The 20,624-nt window shown below is 40.4% G+C and overlaps 1 protein-coding gene across 2 annotated transcripts; it reads right to left on the bottom strand.

The window, feature by feature from the left end:
* Window positions 1–3,055: 3,055 nt before the first annotated feature.
* Window positions 3,056–15,830, bottom strand: emx1 (empty spiracles homeobox 1). 2 transcript variants are annotated; one of them, XM_049596150.1, is made up of 3 exons: window positions 14,574–15,830; window positions 10,783–10,970; window positions 3,056–4,072 (listed from the first exon to the last, which is right to left on the bottom strand). In XM_049596150.1, exons 1-3 carry the CDS (start codon window positions 14,920–14,922, stop codon window positions 3,905–3,907), a joined length of 705 nt encoding a protein of 234 aa, XP_049452107.1. In that variant the 5' UTR covers window positions 14,923–15,830; the 3' UTR covers window positions 3,056–3,904. The 2 variants fall into 2 exon arrangements, with proteins under 2 accessions (XP_049452107.1, XP_049452109.1); XM_049596152.1 differs by having other exon boundaries at window positions 10,783–10,967; window positions 14,574–15,817.
* Window positions 15,831–20,624: the final 4,794 nt, after the last annotated feature.

The following is a 20,624-nucleotide window of genomic DNA, read 5'->3' as shown; positions in this document are numbered from 1 at the left end:
GGGAATTATCTCAAATTTGGCACAAACTTCCACTTGGACCAAATGATGAACTGATCAGAATTTTGTGGTCAAAGGTCACTGTGACCTCACAAAACATGTTTCTGTCCATAACTGAAGAATTCATTCACTAATTCTGACCAAACTTGACACAAATGTCTAACAGGATAAAATAATGAAGGTCAAAAGGTCAAAGGTCAGCTTGACTGTGACATCATCATGTTTTAACGTCATATCTCAGGAACAGAAGGGGAGACATTTGGTCAGATACTGAATTGGTGACTCTAATCTTGAAACTGTGCTGATTGTATAGATCTTCTGTGTGTGAAGCATCCATGTTTTCACTGACATGGATGGAGACTGTCAGAGACACTGGACTCGTCATAACTTTTAAATCAAATGTCTCAGACAAAAACTCTAACAATTTAACCAAACTTTATATTTTGGAGAAAAAAATGTTATCAGATTTTTAACACAATTTAAATTGTCAGAAAGATTGTAAATTGTAGAAAATATCTACAATGAGGTAATTAAAGCTTGGTTAATCACGTTCCACAGTGAGCAGATTGTTTTGTCTTTCTGAAAAATGATTTCTGACAGTCTTTGGTTTTCAGTAATGAGCCTGTGATTTGTAATTCAATGTGCTGCTCGACTGAAACTGATGCAATGTGACAACTGTGACGACGCTGCATGATTTATCGCTCAACATGCAATTTTATAACCAACAATAAAACACGTGTAACTTGTGGTGTTAGCTGAGAAGATGGAAGCGTCTTTTATCCCACAGAAAACAGGTAATCAGACGATAATGATTAAACCAGCCGTTGTCTTTCAGTTCGGCTCTCCGACACCTCGACAGCAGTGGCGGCGGCAGCAGCGGGGATGTGGCGCCTCCTTCCCCCACCTCACAGCTCCTCTGGCGAGCCTCTTGTTTGTCTCAGAGGATTCCTGCTCTTGTCCTCAGCTCTCCTCTCTGCTGACTCGGCCGACAGGAGACGCAGCGTTTAGGGAGACGGGTGCGATTTTCCCTTTAATTGTTTTCCTAACAGACAAATGAGAGGTGCAGCTCCCGTTAACGTGCTGACCTTTTACCTAAGCGAGATGTGATTGGCCTTAAGCACACCTGCTTGTCAGGAGGACGGTTTCAGAGCTTTTGAGTGAACTGCTGCTCTTCTTAAATACACCCTTGGTGCTGTTTATTTGGACAATAAGGAATCTCCTTTACCACGTATTTGCACCTGCGGTGAGTATAGGATATCCTGCGAACTCAAAACAAGGCCCCTTCTGCAACTGCAGATGTTAGTAAGAAGGTGAGAGTACTGCGGTGTGTGTCACCTCCTCACCTCCCCCCCAGTCTGGGCTCTTTCTCTGTTTCTGAGCTTACAAAACAAAACATGGAGGTCAGATGTCAGGGCTCAGCTCTGAAGCCTCGGGGTCATTAGGAGGAGATTCCTTCCGCTTTCTTTTGACAGGTGATTACAGAGGCGGTGTGGTGAAAGGGCCGCAGCACAATAGTTACCACTTTCCCCCTTTTTCAGAGGTTGCACCCTCTGGATGGGAATTATTTCTGTGTCCCCCCTTTCTGCTGGAATTCAGAGGAAGTACTGGCCGATAGCTAACACACCTGACACCTGTGCAACTGTCCTGCAGCATTCCTCCGCCTCCGTCAGTGGCTTTTTTTACTCAGAGATGTCGCTACAGAGCCGCAATGAGGTCCCTTCTTTATGCCTCCTCTGCATTTCTACACAGAAGGGCCATCATGTCGCTCCAGGGGGTGATTTTAGACAGCATGCCGACATGTATGCTGGCATGTAACACAACCACATCAGTCTCTCGTGTGACGTATGACATATGACATATGCGTGTGCAGTGCTTTATAAACAATAACTCTGACATCACGTGTCAATAACAATCATTTGCCATCTCTGTTATATGGCGGCTGATCTCGTCCTCTGCTCGGAGGGTAAGGAGCTCCTGGACCTCATTGTTTTCCCAATTCGCAGACATTTACAGCTGCTGTTCTTCCTCTCTGAGTTAGACGCTAACTGCTATCAGCTGTGAGCTGCTTTTTAAATCTACTGCAGTTGGTCGCGCATAATACATCGTCTAAACGTCACATCTGTCGACCAGCTGTCCTGTTTATACAGACATTGATTTGGCATCGATCTGTTCCCCCATTCTGCGATCGTACATCATATACAGAACAGCGAGGCAGCATAACGGCGCAATATTCCTGCCTTGAACAGGGATTATAAAAGCTGCATTGGTATAACTCAGCACATGCAGCTATATGAACTTCTCTAGCTACACGACTCGCCCAGCATACCTACATGTCAGTCCACAATCAGCTCCCTTCTCTTCTTGGCCCAGAATCAGAAGTCCCGATGAAATTGCTAAGTTAGCGATTAGCTAGCTATGAAGTATTATGTTTAAAAAATAGGTGGTTATGGTTAGGGTGAGGGTAATAGTAAAGCTACATCTCGTTACTTATGCCAATGCTAAGTTAGCGATTAGCAATTTGTTGGAGCGTGGTTTGTACGCTACAAACAGAGTGAGTCTGCAGCTGCACGTCTCTTAAAAACGGCTCCTGGTTCCCAACCTCAGAACCTCCGATTATTTTTCACCTTTTTGCCTTTATTTGATCGGACAACATCGGAGTGAAAGGGGAAGAGTGAGAGGGATGACATGCGGTTGGAATCAAACCTTTGAAACCTACTATACCAATTAATTTGATCTCATTCCCTCTTTAATTATCATGCAGGGATATTTTTTAGTTGTAGTTAAAAGCATAAAACTGATAATGGAAGATCCACTTCATGTGCCGTGGTGGCCGGAGCATCTGCAGCTTTTCATTCCAATCAAACACAGCAGCCACATTTTTCACACTCGTTCACACGTGCCCTTTCAGCCGCAGAGGACGGACTAATGAGTGAAACCTGGTCGGAATAAAAGTCTGCAGCTGGGCTGACGTGATGCACAACCTGAGTTACACAAAAATCTCACATTTCTCATGAGAGAAATAGTTTTTTATTTTTATTTCTAAAACATCTTTCTGTAATTACATGTTCTGCTTGAAAAGTATGTTCTTATATTTGTTTTATACGACACACGGCGCTCAATGAAATCTGCAGACATTCAACAAATGGAGATGTCATCCGTCACCCCACGCCAAAGCTGTGATTTATTAACTCGCCCCGAACACCAGAGGTCTCTGCAGCTTCCTGTCTGTCCCGGAGTCACGCACAGCTGGTCATGAATCGCCTTTCTGTGCAGAGTCTCTGTGAGGAAGCGTAACAAAGCATTGGACTGGGTGTCGAGTCACCAGTGAAAATAAAATGCTTCACATTTAGATCTTCTTTGTCACATTTCCTGTTTTATTCTTCTGGCCAGTCACCAGCCCGTCCTCCGAGTCACTGTGTGGATTGAAGTGTGCGACATGTTGTCGTCTTTGAGCAGAAATTGAAATTAACAGGGTGCACAGGTGGAGCAGTGGGTGGGGTGAGCAGCGAGGTGTTAATGACCTAAGCAGGTGGTAAAAACAGCTTTAATGAAACAAATATCCTCTTTCAAAAACAACCTTTGTTCGTGGCCTATGTACAATATTTAAAAAACAGACTATGATGGAGGTTGATGTTGTTTCTCTTCGTCTTTGGTCGTCACCAAAGATCATTAAATGATGAACGGATCTCCTCATCCAGACACATTCAGGGTGGATGTCATTAAATATTTTTTTCTCCAGTGTCACTGAGCGTAGCACCTCGATGAAGAGACGGTCACATGTTCAGTCCTTCTCTAATGTGTCTAATTATACTTAATAATATTACATAATAAATAGTGTTGGTCCTCTGGTGCGTCACAAGGAGACGCAGGGTTTTGGGGCAGCCTTGTCAGAGGTTGGACGGCGGTTTTAGTCCTCTGAGGTCACGTCTATGTCCTCGGAGCTGGGCTGCTTGGTGGCAATGCGCCATCTGTTGATGTGGTGGTTTCCCTTCTTCTTCTGCTGGCTCTCTGGTCCCTCCTCCTCCAGCTTCTGTCGCTTGTACTTGGTCCGTCTGTTCTGGAACCACACCTTCACCTGGACGGAAAAATAAACAGGGTTAATAATGACGATGTGCGATTTGTTAAAGTCAACACCGCTGACGCAAAGACAACCAGATTGCTTTCTGTTTCCTCAGAGTCGAGCAGCGACACAGGACATGGCATTTGGTTTTTTCGCCATTACTTCTGTCGTTCCATTGTCCACCATCTCTGCTCCCAGGCAGAAAGAACTTACACAGGTACTCTTCGGTAACTGGTAGCTAACAGGGAAAACGGAAGTGCTGTTCTCTTCCTGTTTACGTTGTGCGATGGTTGGTTCACTTCCTTTGTGCCATACATCAAGCCTTCATCTTCCAGGAGATTGTTCACAGAGAAATCCAATATTCCTCTTAATCCCTCCCCAGTCTCTGATGAGCTGGACTTGATAATCCTTAATACACATAACCTTATTCATCCCTACAACAGGAAATACATTTTCCTGAAAAAAAAAACAAAAAAAAACATCAGTTGGTGGTGTTGTAGCGATGTAGTGCTTTTATTTTGAAAGAGACTGTATGCAAACTGTACATTTCCTGTGAAAACAGAAGTGGATTTTGAAAACAGACAATGCATGTAACAGGCTGAAGTTGACACGGCGTCCCAGAGTGTCAACAACCAACACACCCAGGGTACCTTGGACGCCATATGTGGACGTGGAAAGTCCATGACCAAACGTGGACATGTGACGAGGTCACAGTGAGGATGATGATGCACGTTGAAGCTCTTTGGTAATCGGAAATAGCTACCGATAGCTCTCGGGCAAAACAAAAGAACAGTCCTCTTCCTGTTTTAGTTGTTGACGCACTTCCTTTGTGCCGCATATATTGAGCCTTCACTTTCCTGGAGGATCGTACCCGGTGGCAGAAAGAATTGCAGAGTGAAAGTGAGGCTTATAAGGAACAAACTAAACAACATGGAGCAGTTATTGTCTCATCTCTGGTAAATTGTGTGATCAACATTTACGTCATAATGACGTTAAAGCAAAAAACTTTAAATTAAAACTTAAAACTTTTAAATACAGACAGTATGCAGCTCAAACAACAGACCTTTCTCAAGGTGGTTGTTGTGACGCATCAGACGAGGGTGTAACTTTAGTTTTAGGGTCCTGGTGTTGTGCAAACATGTCATGGAGCCATTATTATGATTTTAATAATACTGTGATTGAAGATTTTAATTATCTGTTAATCTGCTGAGAATTTTCTCAGTCAGTCAATGAAACGCTCGTGTCAGAAAACAACAAAATGTAGAATCCAAAGTGACGTCTGCAAACGCTTTGAGTTTTCTCTTTGATCATCTGTCCAAAAGCAAAAACATGCTCAGTTTACGATGTTGTAATTCAGAGACAAACAGCATCTAAGAAGCTGTACAAAGAAAAGGTTTGGCATTTTTGTCGGTTGACTGATCAGCTAATTGTTTCAGTCTGCCTGTGATTTTCTGACTGTGACGAGGTAAAATCTGCCTGTTGATGGCGACACTTTGCACGGTCCAATGAAGACACTTTTACCATCCACGCCACAGTTTCATTTTCTCTTTAAAAACAATGAAACAGTCTCATTTGCTCCCAAAATTTCATTCTGTTCAGCCCCTTGAAACCAGTGTAGGCTTTAATGGTTGTCTTCACTTTCTGCTTTTTACTTTCCTCCCTTTGCTTCATGTCATCTTTTTCAAAATGCTCAGAATGCTCCTTTAAACAGCTTCCTGACTGACGAGTGTTGCTGGTGTGACCTTGGAATATGAGCTTGGCAGACGGACCTATATATAACATATACATGAGCACGATGCATTTTTTAAATAGCAACACAAGCATTTATATTAGCGTCCACCTCTGTGAGTACATGACTTCAGGCTCATTTTAAAACAGCTGTCACTGAAACCTCGGGTGTCGTAGTGGAGGGAGAAGGGGACTGATTGGTCCCCAGTGAGAGGGGCCCCTCAAAGATAAAAAGGTTTTTCTTTATTTCTAATTAACTAGTGCCACAACTAAATTAAAACTGGCTGAAGAAATCAGTTCAAAAATGTAACTTTATTATAAAGAATAGTGAAAGCATGTTTGGCAAATGACATCATCATTCATCACAGAAACTGTAAAAACAGAAATTATTGTTGGATTTTCAAAGTACTGACAGTCCTTGAACACATCAACTGTGATGAACACTTCCATCTTAAAATTACTTTATTGTGCTCCTCATTTATGTTTATTTTTAAGTTTTAAAAGTTTTTCAACTCATTTATGGCAGAGGGAGGGTCATGAATTTTCCACCACTCACTCAGGGAGAGTCAAGGAGAAATATTTGTAGCTTCAGGTCCCATTTATACGACAACGATTTCAACTGAAAACAGTAAACTTTAGTTGCGTTTTGGCCGATCGTTTTCACGACAGCAGAGTTTTGGGTGCCTGAAAATGCAACGTTTCCAGAGTGCAATTTTTTGGAAACGGCAGCGTCTCCGTTGTCATGTAAACTTGCAATATGCAGTTCCTGTGAAAACGGAGACTTTCGCACATGTGCATTACACTTCCAGTCACTGGGCATGCGTGAGAAAGTCGACATCACAACAACAATGGCGGACTCCCGAGCTCTGCTTGAGCTGCTCACCCCGTTGAATTTATCAACGCTTCCCCATCATAGTGTAGATTTACTGTAGCAACTCCACCTCGTCGTCCGTCCAAACAAACGTTCGCACGGTTGTTTGTTTGTTGTTTGTTTATACATCGCCGCTCTGTAGAAGGAAGCGTAAGTGTCACACCGCCAACTACTGGCCTGGCATTTATACTGCAGTGTTTTTGGTCATTTTTGTGGATCCGTGTGCACGGTGATTGTTGTCAAAACGTTGTCGTCTAAACGCGGAACTTTTTTCAGAACAAAAATGAGGTCACACCCCTCCTCTGATAAGTAAAGAACAGTCCCTGAAAGGAACAAAATGGTTCAGTCCTGGACAGTCCTGGACTTTCCACGTCCACATATGACGTCCAAGGTACCCTGGGTGTGTTGGTTGTTGACGTTCTGGGACGCCGTGTCAACTTCAGCCTGTTACATGCATTGTCTGTTTTCAAAATACACTTCTGTTTTCACAGGAAATGTACAATTTGCACACAGTCTCTTTCAAAATAAAAGCACTACGTTGGTACAAAACCACAGACTGATGTTTTTTCCTTCAACACACACACACACACACACACACCCACGTGGTTGGGTTTAGGAAAAAAGAACAGGGTTTGGCTTTACAATCTTAGAGGAAGTGAACACCCCTCTCTTGGGGGAAACTTGGTGGTTGTTGGACCCATCCACCCCCCCCTCCCACCTGCCCTAATCAGACTTTTCGCCCCCTTAACTTTCGTGGTTGTCCTGCCCCTGACTTCGCTGGGTGCCGTTAAACAATAACGGCGACAGGCCACATATCGTGCCGACGTGAAAGGACGGCTTTTATTGTCGATGTCTAACATGGAAGTCACTGACCAAGCGCTGCTATTTGACGACTTCAGAGTGAGATCAGGTTGAACAAAGGCAAATCAGGGTTCGAAGAAAGAAAGAAAGAAAGAAAGAAAGGAACGCTTAAAGACTCAAACTGACTTTGTAAACAAAAAAAAAATGAAGAAGGTGCAGAGAGGATGGGCAGGGGGCCACAGAGGCTGCTGAAACATGGGGCCCAGAGTTTGGTGCTCCGCCCCTGACTGACGCTCCTAAAGAGCCAGAATATCCTGTGTTAGTTCCTGGAGAGGGATGGTGGATTTTTGTTCTTTGTTTATCTAAAATGGAGGTGATGCAGGAGAAAACGATGACCAGCAAACACGACTGCTCTCTGAGGAAGCAGACTGAATTAATATTCACTTCACTCATTGTAATCTGCATAGTGCACTTGGTGCTTAATTGCACGCCTCTGACTGACTGACACAAAACTTGTAAGCAGCATTTATCTGTATCGCTGACTCAGGACACTCCCTCTATATCACCCATTAGATCTCATTTACAGATAATGTGGACTCATTAAACATAACATCAATAATATTTACAGTCCTTTATCTTATAGCATGAATTAAACACCTCCTGAGCCTGAGACACTGTCTCTCTCCCAGCACACATTTGACTGGTCGTAGTAAGAAAAGCTCAGGTGTTAACTAAAAACACTGATGATGACTCTGTTGTGTTCAGGGACAGTGAGGAAGCATGCACTATGACAGGAACCAGAAGCCAGAATATGTCCTCCAAACTGGACTGCACAGATTAAGGGACTGTTCTTTACTTATCAGAGGAGAGGGGAGGCTGGAGTGTGGATTTATTTTTTTATTTTTGTAAAACAAATTTGACCCTCTCCGAAACTACAAATATTTTTCCTTGATCCTCTCTGAGTGACTGGAGGAAAATCCATGACCCTCCCTTCACCATTAATTCGATTTTTATAACTCACCCTTTGACATTTGAAAGTTTAAAGTTAAAGTTGAAGGTGAAATCTTGGGGTTTTCGCTTGTGTGGTGCGTGCTGATTAGTTCAGTTTGCTTTTCGCCAAATTTAAACGAAATGTAGAAATTTTAAAAAAAAAAAGTGATTTTGAGAAAATAATTTCAGAAAATTCAACAATAATTTCTGTATTTACAGTTTCTGGCCGTGATAGCACGTCTTTGAAAGGCATGTTTTCTTTAAAAATCAGCTGTAAGTGTGTCCACATGGGGAGCTGTGTGTCCTCTAATGCTGTGTGATTAATCTTCATCCACATGTGCAATATGTCAGGTAAAACCCCCATAAATAACAAACAGTCCCTGATGTATTGAAAAAGACAGGTCAGTAAAAGTGTCCATTAGAGCCACTGTAAGATGAATCCACACTGTTAATATATAGTTTCCTCTGTCGATCACACTGCAGTCACCTCTCACCTTGTGCATCATAACACACTCAGATGATTCCCAGTAATTCAAACTGCTGTAACCTAAATAAATACTTAAGAGGAGCCCTGTAGTAACGACTCTGAACGTACAGTAAAATAAAATAATCAAAATGCAGGTTATAATTTTGCTGCTTTAAATTCAAGTTATGGTTATTACTATCATTAAAGACATTACAGCGCGAGGAGTTGGTGAGTTGGTCCGTTAGAATATTTAATAAATATTCAGTTTTCAGTGAAATTTAAAAAACAAAGTCGCAGCCTCCTCCCTGGTAAGTAAAGAACAGTCCCTGACAGCACCTGGTGTTTTGTTTTTTTATTTTTATTTTTTATCTCTGTCCACTTTAACTCCGGTACATTTTCTTTAAGTGTCTTTATTACTTAACTACAAAACAGAGAAGAGACAGATGGAGGAAAATTTTTTGATTTTGTTCTTTAAATCCTTTAGTTGTGAAAATGATGTCACGTTTGTTCTTTTTAATGCTTTTCATGCACTCTGGCAGCGGATTTACCTTAAAAACTGTTTCTTTTATTTTCATATATTTATTTGATTTAATTTATTTAATTTTATTTTATTTTATGTTATTTTACTTAAAATTTAGAAAATTTTGAGATAGTTGTACTTCAGTATTTCCATTTTATGCGACTTTATTCTTCCACTCCTCAACACCTCAGAGGGAGACATTGTTCTCTTTACTCCACTATATTTATTTGTGCACTTTAGGGACTGTTCTTAACTCATCAGATGGGTTAAACATGCAAACAGTTTATTTTTGGCCAAATGTTATATGAGACATAGAATAAATTGACTTTGATGAAATAAATCACTGTTTTTTAGCTCAGACTGGTTGTTGCTCATGATGAGTTCAAGGGCTGTAAGAAATTTGACAATATAATGATAATTCTGTTTTGACAGTTTCTGGCTGATAAATGGTGTCACTCTGATGATTTTTAACGACAGCACACTTTTGGAAGGAATGTTTTATAAGATTTGTCTGTAGAATAAAAATACAGCCATTTAAATATGTGTGTGTGTGTGTGTGTGTGTGTGTGTGTGTGTGTGTGTGTGTGTGTGTGTCCCTCCTTTAGGCCAAATGGAAATTTGAAAATCCAAGAATAATTTCTTTTTCACAGTTTCTGGCTGATAAACGATGTAATTTTGGTGTTCTTTAAAGAAAACGTGCCGTCCAAACTCAAACCCATGTTTTCTCTAAAAATCTGAGGTAAAATAAATACAAAATAAAATCATTTAAATCTGTCTGCCCCTCCTATAAGCCACAATAAAAAAACATAAGTCCCTCCTCAGTGCTTAAAAAATTACTTGACATGCCTCTCTCTTTTTGCACCGCCCCCTGCCCCTCATAAATAACGATCAGTCCCTTAATTACTTTGGAAACTTACATTAATAAAACTTCATATAATCAACTAATAAATGATGATGTATAATTATAGATGAAACTATCCAGCAGTAAATAAAACATTTAAAATGAGCTCCTCCTTCATCCGCTGCTTTAATGACACAGAGAAGCCGAAGCTTCTCTTTCTGATCAATAATATCAGATTACTTTTATTTTTTATTATTTATTTTATATTTTATTATTAATATGATTATTTTTATGCGTGAACGAAACGACACTTTATTAGATCTGGGCGGGTTTTTTTAAATTATTTTAGGCCTATTGTTATTTTTTTGAAATATATATATATATATATACAGCCTATTAAGATCCCTCAGTCCAGTAAATATCAGATACTTTTATTTTGATAGGTCTCTTGATAAACAGTGCAGTGTGTCTCTCAGGTGCTTCATCCACCGTGCTGACGTCACCTCACCTGTGTTTCAGACAGGCTCAGGCTATTGGCCAGCTGCTTCCTCTCGGCTCCCACCACGTAGTGGTTCTTCTCGAAGGCTCTCTCCAGGCGGAGCAGCTGGGACGGAGAGAAGGCTGTCCGGATGCGTTTGGGTTTCCTGGCGAAGGGCCCGTGGAGCAGCAGGCTGTCCTGGGACACGTCATTTCCTGCTGACACAGACACACAACAGGCGGGACGTCACAGGTACCGTCATCACCTCAACACCTCACCTGAGAGTTTACCTGCGCAGAGCGGCCTGACTGACGGTGAAGTGTTCAAGCTGTGTGTTGAAGCAAGGCCCGAGGTTACTACAGTGTTACATTACAGTGAGGCTGCTGTTTATATTATTACCGTCATAAAAATATTAATATTTAATCATTATTATTATTATTATTATTATTATTATTATTATTATTATTGTGCCAGTTAGAAATAACCTAATGAATCGAACATAATTCATTGTTATTATTATTTGTTAATAATTATAATGACATTTTTGCCAGAAAATAAATATTAACAGAGTTCACACTGTCGTGGAAAACCTGGAAAAGTCATGGAATATCACAGTCGTATTTCCCAGGCCTGGAACAGTCATTGCAGTCAGAGACAGAACACATGTCGGAAAACTCATGGAAGTTATTTTGAATGTGTGTGTGATGAAATTCCTAAAACAATCTCGTGTAGATAGTAACCCTCCACCTGATGTAACATAACAGCAATGTCTTAGTTCATTTTTATTGAACATGTTAAAAGGATAAAAAAATAAAACATGAGCAATTAAAACAAAAACAAAAAATAATTGTCTTTAGCTGTGGAGTAGCTTTAATATGCGTCCATGTGTGTCAGGGTTAAATTCACCATCAAGTCTTTTCGTCATATTATTTAATAAAGTTTGTTTGAAAACGCGGCCACGCTAAGTTTTGGGTCCTTAAAAAAAATCCTGCAAATGTTTGGAGATGTTGTCCATGGAGAAGTGGGACCTGTGTTCAGCCTGTTCAAACTAGTTTTGTTGAATATTGTTTTAAATGAGCAGAAGCTTTAATAAAACGCTGCTGGTAAGAAAAAGAAATCCACCAGAAGCTCCTCACACACAGCTCTTAGTTTCACTTTAAACCTGCTGCAGAATCACATTTTAATAAAGCGAATAAGGACCTTAAATTATCTGAACATGGCGCATGGAGACGGACAACGTTTGCAAATCATTTGTAACAAATGAAAAATATATATATATTTAAAAAAAAAAACAAAGAAATAAAAATAACAAATTAAATAAATAATAAACACATGAAAACAAAGACACTAAGTTCACCAAATGCTCTTAAATGAATTTAAAGAGTTTCTCTAAATGAACCAAACACATGAGCTCCGGGTGAAAACTGACTCGGACATGAGATGTAACTGTAGCTTCTCTACAATTAATTTCTGTTGTGGACAGGTGAGTGTTTCAGCAGGAATAATTCCACATTATTAATTCATGTGTTTTATTCCACACAGCAGGCTAATTATTCATTTATCGTTGAATCATTTCATTTATTTATTCCAAATTTCTGTTTCAGCCTCAGATGAGTCTCTAAAGTTCCTACCGTACACTGTTTGTGGGGGACACGTGTTGGTGTGACTCGTGACTCAGGTGGTCGCTGTGCTTTAATGTGAATTAAAGATAAAACCAGAGAAACTGTCGCCGATCATTAAAAAGCAGATTCACACTGACGAGACAACCCGTCTGTAACACACACACACACGCACACACACACACAGAGAGTCTGATTTTACAAACTGAATTTACAGAAAAATTCAGCGAATTAAATGACGTCTTTGTGTCATTATTATTTTTTATATTGATTTCAGGTTCATTAAGCGACATTTGTCCTCCTGTCCCCGCCAGACACTGACAATATAAACTGAAAATATTCTGAGGAGATTTTATTTTGTGGTAAAACATTTTGGAAAAACGAATTTGTTTTTTCTTTTTTAAATATGAATGATATGCTAATTATTTAAAGCTTTTTGTCCTTTTGTGTCCTAATAATCAAACCACAGCTCATTATGAGATATTAATTAATTACTATAATAATTAAACTGTCAGTGTGAAAACAGACCATAACACATTTCTCACACCTTATTTTTTTACCTTCTTACATTTTCACATGATCATTGTAATAAACTGACGTCATGGACTTTACACAGAAATACAGGTGATACAAGACGACTCACATGTACAATAAATTACTGGCTGTGTCACTTTCACAGTAAATTACTGTGGTTTATCAGCAGTAGAATTACTGTATTACGGTAATTATTACTGTCATTTAGCTGTGAAATTACTTCATTTAAACTGGTTAAATTTCACAGTTGGAGCCTGTCAGGTGATAGTAGTGTGGTTTATTGTGAAATATTACAGTTATATTGTAACTGTATGGAAATAATTCGATGATGTTGAACCAGTGTGAACCTGACAAAGTCTCCATATTCAGCTCGTCCTGTTTGGAGCGTTATTTATATTTGTTTTAAAATGCAGCGCTTTGTGTCCTGAGCCTGAGTCGCTCTGTGAGCTGCGGCCTGTTTGGACTCTGCACAATGAGCCGCTACAATTAGACTGTGAGTGTCGATCCAGACTGTGTTTTAGTGACGACGATTTACGCGCTAACACACAGAGCTGCGGGGGACAATGGATTTACATGACTCTGTCTTAATTGCAAAATACATTTTTGTCCAGAACTTTAGGTTTGCAATTAAAATCAATAAAATAAAATCTCATATACCTGCAGTAACACACCGGGGAGATGCCTCTACATGCTGGGCTGGACGTCACTGACCACTCGCACACTGGTTTATATTTCTTATCTATAAAGTAATAACTGTGCAAACCTCCTCTGCACCCTCTGAGTGTCAGGTAGTCTCCAGCTGGTTGCTTTTTAATGAAGCCCGGGTTTTAAAAGATTTGGGGAAAGCTGCATTTCCCTCCTCTGCACCATGGGCATGAAACAATCTCCAAAACATCTACAACCATATCCGCATATATCCACTGATGGATTTCAGCGCGTCATAATCAAGAAGGTGGTGACAGAGACGTGTTTGTCTTGAGAGGCCGCTGTGTTTGAATAGTTGTTGTTTTATTGTGGATGTTTGTATTATAAGTCGTATTTGTTGCATTTAACAAGACATGTTCAGTCTCAGTGGGACCGCCTGCTTAAATCAAGGTTTCAATTAAATAATAGTCATAATAATAAATAATATTTTGGTGCGTAATGGCGCTGAGGTCTGTGTGGTGAATAAATGTCTGCAGGCTGCTCCGATTATATTTAATTATTATCCCGGATTTTATCACTTGTGTCTCCACAGCCGGGCTGTTGTGTGAGGATGAAATAAGCCTCACCTGGGGCGAGTTTTCATGTGTGGAAAAAAAAAATCTACATGGGAGCTTATCTGCTGACTGCGGCTCAGAGAGAGAGCGAGAGACGCTGCAGGGCGAGACTGGACGTCTGAGAGCTGCATGACGGCGGGCCTGGAATATGTTCAGTGCTCACAGCCGTGTGAGGGTGTCTGATTCAAATATGGAAAGCTCTTAAAGTAGGAGAGTGAAGCTGTTAGAGCGTGTATGAAATAGTTCATTTGGTCTCATGCAAACACCTTTTTAATTTTGTCATATTCGCACCTGAATCTGTTTTAAATCCTGATGTTTACTTCATGGCCTGAATATTGAGACATAACTAATCCACACAGGTTGTGCATGGTGTTTGAGTCACATGATATTCTGAGTCTTTATATTTTACCTTGAAATCTGTGTCCGAAGAACCTGTTCCGGAGCACCCAGGGGTAGAAGTTGAGCGGGTCCCGGTGTTGCGTCCCGAAGAAGTGCGGATGCTGTAGGTGGGATCCTCCGAGCTGGTGAGGAGCCACGGTGAGGGACGGGTGGTTCGCCGTCTCTGGGAACACCAGGTCCGGGCTCTGGTACAGGGAGCGGGCCGGCGGAGCCTGGTAACTGTTCATTAACGCGTCTGTGGTCGGGTTGGAGTAGGTCAGAGCCGTGGGGCGGATCGGGTCCTCGACGATCAGAGGGTTCTCCTTGGCCACCAGAGACTCGATGGTGAAGCAGCGCTTTCCTGCAGACGAAAACATCATCGAGCACCTCGTGTGTGTGAGAGACACACACACCAGCCAACAGCAGAATGAAGATGAGAGTGTGTCCTTCCTCTGAGCTCCCTCTCAGAGATGCACCATGACCGGAGAGATGGAGGGCTGCTCTGAGCTCGAGATGCTGCTGCTACAAAACTCAACAGTGCTGCAAATTGCCCTGATCCATGAAGTCTGCGCGCGCTCGCAGGTTTCTGTGCACAAGTGCGCACCAACTAAAAGCGCCTCCGAGCTTCAGTGCGGCTTGACGCTGCGCACGGAGGGCGCTGATTGGACCAGAGCACCTGCCAATAGGTCTCCTCAAGTACCTGCTTGATGGATCCCACAGGAGCGGCACAGGCAGCTTAGTTACACACACACGCTGAGAAAACATGTGTGCCCCAATTAAAGCTCATTGTGTCCTGTTCAGACCTAATGCCTGGCTTTCTCCTGCCTGTGGAGGAGGAAGAGGAGGAGGAGGAGCGGCTCCACTTGTTTCAGTGCGGCTTCATTTAACCCAGGAATTCTCTGGAAGTGTCCAAAACATTGAGTCATGTCCAGAAAATTAAACTTTATAGGAAAGTTGAGCGGTGACGCGCAGGATGGTGACTGTTAGCGGCTTTAATAACGTTTCCATTTTAAACTGTGTTGAACGTGGCCTTTAGCTGCCTGTGATAAAACAGGAAAAGGTCAACTATTATAAGTTTCTTTACGGTTGTTCTCCAACATCTCAGCCGATATTTCACAGCTATAATCTGCATGTAATTTATATTGATGAAGGCTGAAAGCAGCCAGATGTTTAGCGGCTCCTTTTCTCCTGTGAAATCAGATTAAATTGAAATATTATCTTATTTCATCCACAGTTTTCTCTCACCAAAAAGCACAGTTTGTCGCCTTTATTAATATTTTTTACAGGTCTGTTAATATTCATTTCTTAGTGTGCGCAATATGCACCCTTTTCCAAATAAAGAAAGTGACGCAAAAGTTGAATAATTCCGAAAAAAAAAACTATCTTAATTTTTCCTTTTCTTTGCGTAATTGAAACATGATTTTAAAGTATGATTTTTGCAAAGTTGTGTGAAGGACGCACAAAGAAAAAACATTTCAAATGCATCAATTAAATAAAAATAATAATAAGGAGTTTTAGGGTTTAAACACTCCTCTGTTTTTAGCGATTTCTCAGAAAGCGTGTCTCAGTTTGTCTCCTCTGTGCGAACAATGGAGCAGTAGGAGTCCAGCAGGAGGACTCAGCCTCTGATTGTGTTTGGAGCTCTCCGGCTTCCTCCTCATCCCTCGGCGCGCAGCTTCTAACCAAGTTAATAATTATCCTGTTAATACGCTCACAGGCTGCATTAGAAAATCATTACCGATGGAAATTATGAGGTAAAACAAGTTGTTGATTAGGTGTTTAGAGCTAAAGGCTCCTAAAGACGGCAGCACGGTCTGAGAAGGACTCGGTGACCGAAAAGCTCCAACAGATTCGGCGTATCTATTGAATATGTTTCTGTGAAAATTTAAAAATCTGAATTTATTTATGTATTTATGTGAACGTTTTGACAGATTTTCACAGGAAATATTTTCCCTCACATGTATGACTCAAAGTGTTGAAAATCACAGGCCTAAATAATTTAAACCTTATTAAAAAGTCTTGTTTGTGTCGAGCAGAATTTAAATAAATGCCAAAAATAACTGTTGCAAGTTGTTTTAATACAAAACTTTAGATGTGATCTGTTTGTTCTGTTTAAAATAATCGTGTTTCTTATAATTCGACATTAAATCATTTGTGACTATAATTATTGAGGCTATAAGAAGACAATAAATAACATCAGGCTATAATAAAATCAGCTCCCATAATATTTGAATACAGCGTCTGCTCGACCTGTGTCAGGTCACATATGTGTGTATATTTTATTTAAACAGTTGGGTTTTTACCCAGAGAGCAGCAGCAGCAGCAGCAGCAGGAAGTTTGGGGCCGGGCTGGTTTAATGATGAAGCCCTGCGGGTCTTTACGCACTGACCCTGATCTCTGCTGGTTAATAGATGTCCAAATCTCTGCGCATTAAGAAAAACAAAGCGGAGCAGTCCACCTTTGTTCCTGCTGCGGATTTCAGCCCGAGGCTCCGGAGCACAGTCACTGAGACAGGAGTGATTTTAAACCAGGAAACTGAGCGGAGTGTGAGTCTGCTGTGGAAATACCTTCATTTAGGTTTACTGTGAGAAAATGTAGTTTAGTATTTCTGAGATGTTTTTATTCCAGGTGTGACAGTCAGAGGGGATTTAAGTCTTTAATCTTACTTTAATATCCTGTGTGTGTCACACTGGGTGTCATAAGGGACTGTTCGTTATTTATGAGGGTGGGAGCAGGAAGAGGGAGGCAAGTCAAATAATTTCTTAAGAACCAGGGAGAGACTCATGTTTTTATTTTGGCTTCAGGCGGATTTATAGTTGTGTTTCAGCTCAAGGCAGCTGCGCACCTGGCCTACACTGTTGTGATCATTTATACTTGTGCTGGTGTGTCTGTGTCACTCTGCAGTTACACCTCCAAAACACTAGTAGGCAGCAGAGTTTCTGTGAAGTTTAGTTGATTCAAAACGCACATTAAGTACACAAATCAGCTTCACTATAACTCGCAGCATTCACAGACAAACATTTGTCTTTATCTGGACACATTTTCCCCACAAATACAACATGCTAACGTTATTAGCACAAGCCTATGGCATTTTACATTGTATAAATTAGCCTAGCAGCTAGCAGAGATTTTCTCTATTAATATAAAACCAGGGACAACAGCAACATTTAACAAAGGTAACGTTACAAAGTTCAGCTCCATTACAACTCACAAGGTTCACTGACAAAACAACTGTCTGATACTAAACATGTTTTCCAAACAAATACAACATGCTAACGTTATTAGCACAAGCCTATGGCATTTTACATTGTATAAATTAGCCTAGCAGCTAGCAGAGATTTCCTCTATTAATATAAAACCAGGGGCAACAGCAACATGTAACAAAGGGAACGTTACATAATTCAGCTCCATTACAGCTCACAAGGTTCACTGACAAAACAACTGTCTTATACTAAACAAGCTTTCCGAACAAATACAACATGCTAACGTTATTAGCACAAGCCTATGGCATTTTACATTGTATAGGCTAATTTAGCCTAGCTGCCAGCGAACCTTTCCCTTTTCTCATATTTCAGCCAGGGTAAATCACACACAGTGTGTGGAGGCTTTATTGTCTTCACAATTTATTGTTTCTTATCTGTGAAATTAAAGTAAATCAAAGCTTTGTTTCCACTGAGGGAAATGGTTTCAGCTTACAGAGACAGACAGGAGGTCTGCGTCACTGTGACACTGTGGAGTTACATCTCTGAGGAGGTGCAGTCAGGCTATATGGTGTAGGGTACACGTCTACGCAGAGCATACGCTGTAGGTACAGTGTCAGACATAAAAGTAAAAATCCCACCTTAGGGGAGGTGCAGTCTAAAAATGTAAATAGTTGTATTTTGTATTTATTTTATCAATGATATTCAAAGAAAACACGTCTGCCAAACCAGCCAGAAATACACCATTTATCACAGACAGGAAATGTAATGTAATGTAAATAAACTGTTTGCACGACCGGAGACAAAAACTGAGGCTTTTTCCAACTCCAGGATTTCATCCTCAACTTTTAACTTTCAAACATCAAAGGGTAAGTTTTAAAATCTAATAACACATTTATGGTGGAGGGAGGGTCGTGTGTTTTCCTCCAGACACTCAGGGAGGGTCAAGGAGAAACATTTGGAGCTTCAGGGAGGGACACAAAATAAATTACACCACAGCCACCCCTCTGATAGGTAAGGAACAGTCCCTAATGCCTTCAGTTAGGATTTCTGCAGTAAAGCTGTCACTCACTGCTCAGTGGAGGAAACTTGAAAACAGATCATTAAGACAGCAGGTGATACTTCTGCTTCTGTGTGAAGTGTAAAACATTTAAATTTACTTTTGTTAATTCATCCAAACTGTTGCATTTTTTCAGTACACAGTGTTATTATAGGAGGAAGCCACAGAGAGACATTTAACCCACACACACTGTTGTTGTGGGAAACAATAGCAAAACATATTGTTTTTACCCAACAAGTAAACTTCAATTAAATGTTATTTTCATTCTCTACAAACAGCAGCAAACAGTGAACCACAGTCATCACTCCTGAATCAGTGCAGTGAAGAACAAAACATTCAACACGGACATGACGACATTAAAGTGCCCTGTGAATATCAAGCAGAATATATCATTTTAAAATCATTTAAAAAGCAAAATGAAAACATGTTGGTGAAGCAGCACAGATTTCCTGGTGCAGCTGGTCACAGGCATGTGAAACACTTTCATTTTAATACACACACTGATTTCCCCAAAGGCATGAAGCTGTAAATTATATAAATTAAATTAGCTTTATTTCACCAGGATGATCCAGTCAAAGGAGTCCTGGGTCAGAAATCAGAAACATAATATGAAGTGTTACAGATGACTTTGACCTGAACTCAACAAACCAACAATTATTATAAAAAATCTATCTGACAAACATCATTAAGTTTTTACAATTGTCCAAAAAAATGTCACATAAAGAAGCTTCACTCTGCAGAGATACTGCCGAGGCCCGAGGCGAGCTGCAGCTTTATCTGCCCACAGTTTGTGTTTGGAGGGAAATAAGGGACCAATAGGAGGAGAGCTGTGGAGACACATGACACGTGCTGCCCTCTAGTGGCTGAAACAGGAATCTGATTTTTGCAGACACTCGGCTCAGAGAAGAAACAGTATGAGTGAGTTGAACAGACTGAACTTAATGTCTGTTTTAAGTCTGTATTTTTTAAGTTTTATTACTTAACTAATGTCCATAATAATGTTCAGAAACGTGTCTCATCTCATGGTGTAGTAAACACACAGTAACTCTCATTATAACATCTCAACTCCACTTTATTTATAGATCACCTTTCATACTAACATGCAGCTCAAAGTGCTTCACATGGCAGAACTGGATTGACACTGACACAATTTAAAGGAGAACACAAACAGCTGAATATAAAGTTTGCGAAACCAGAAAATTACAAGACAATAAAATATTTAAAAAAAAATTAACCAAACAAAACAGATAATCAAAATTCTGCAGAATAAAAAGAAAGTATATGATAAAATAGAAAACATTTAAACAGAAGGGATAAAATAAGTTAGAAACCAGTGATTTAAACTTAGAAATAAAAAACATTTAAAAATATTTACCACTATAATATGTAGAGGCAGTGAACTTCACACTTTAGGGACATAAAAACAGAAAGCGCTCTCAGCAGGACTTTTATGTGAACATGAGGAACATTTCAAAGTACAGAAGTGGAGGACCTCAGGGACCTGACTGGAACATTAAATCTAGAGATTTATAAACATGTAAAACAACTTTAAAATAATTTCTGAAAGACACAAGGAGCCATCGTAGTGACTGAAACTTAAACTTCACAGAAATGTTTTTAAAAAGTGACACAAACACATGAACTTCATTTCCAGCATTTGAGCTCTGCAGTCAGACATTTGGGAGAAAATGTTTTGTAGTGAAGAATGTCTTTTGCTCTATAATCTGTCTGATGCAGTGGCGTAGAGACGAGACGATATGTGCATGATAGCGTGCACTAGGGCCCGTCGTTATTTCCTTATGCCAATGCTTCACCTTGTTCT

Source organism: Epinephelus fuscoguttatus, linkage group LG14, assembly GCF_011397635.1.
Source record: "Epinephelus fuscoguttatus linkage group LG14, E.fuscoguttatus.final_Chr_v1".
Taxonomy (NCBI): domain Eukaryota; kingdom Metazoa; phylum Chordata; class Actinopteri; order Perciformes; family Serranidae; genus Epinephelus; species Epinephelus fuscoguttatus.
Note: the sequence above shows the minus strand (reverse complement) of the source record. Positions and strands in the feature narration are given on the sequence as shown.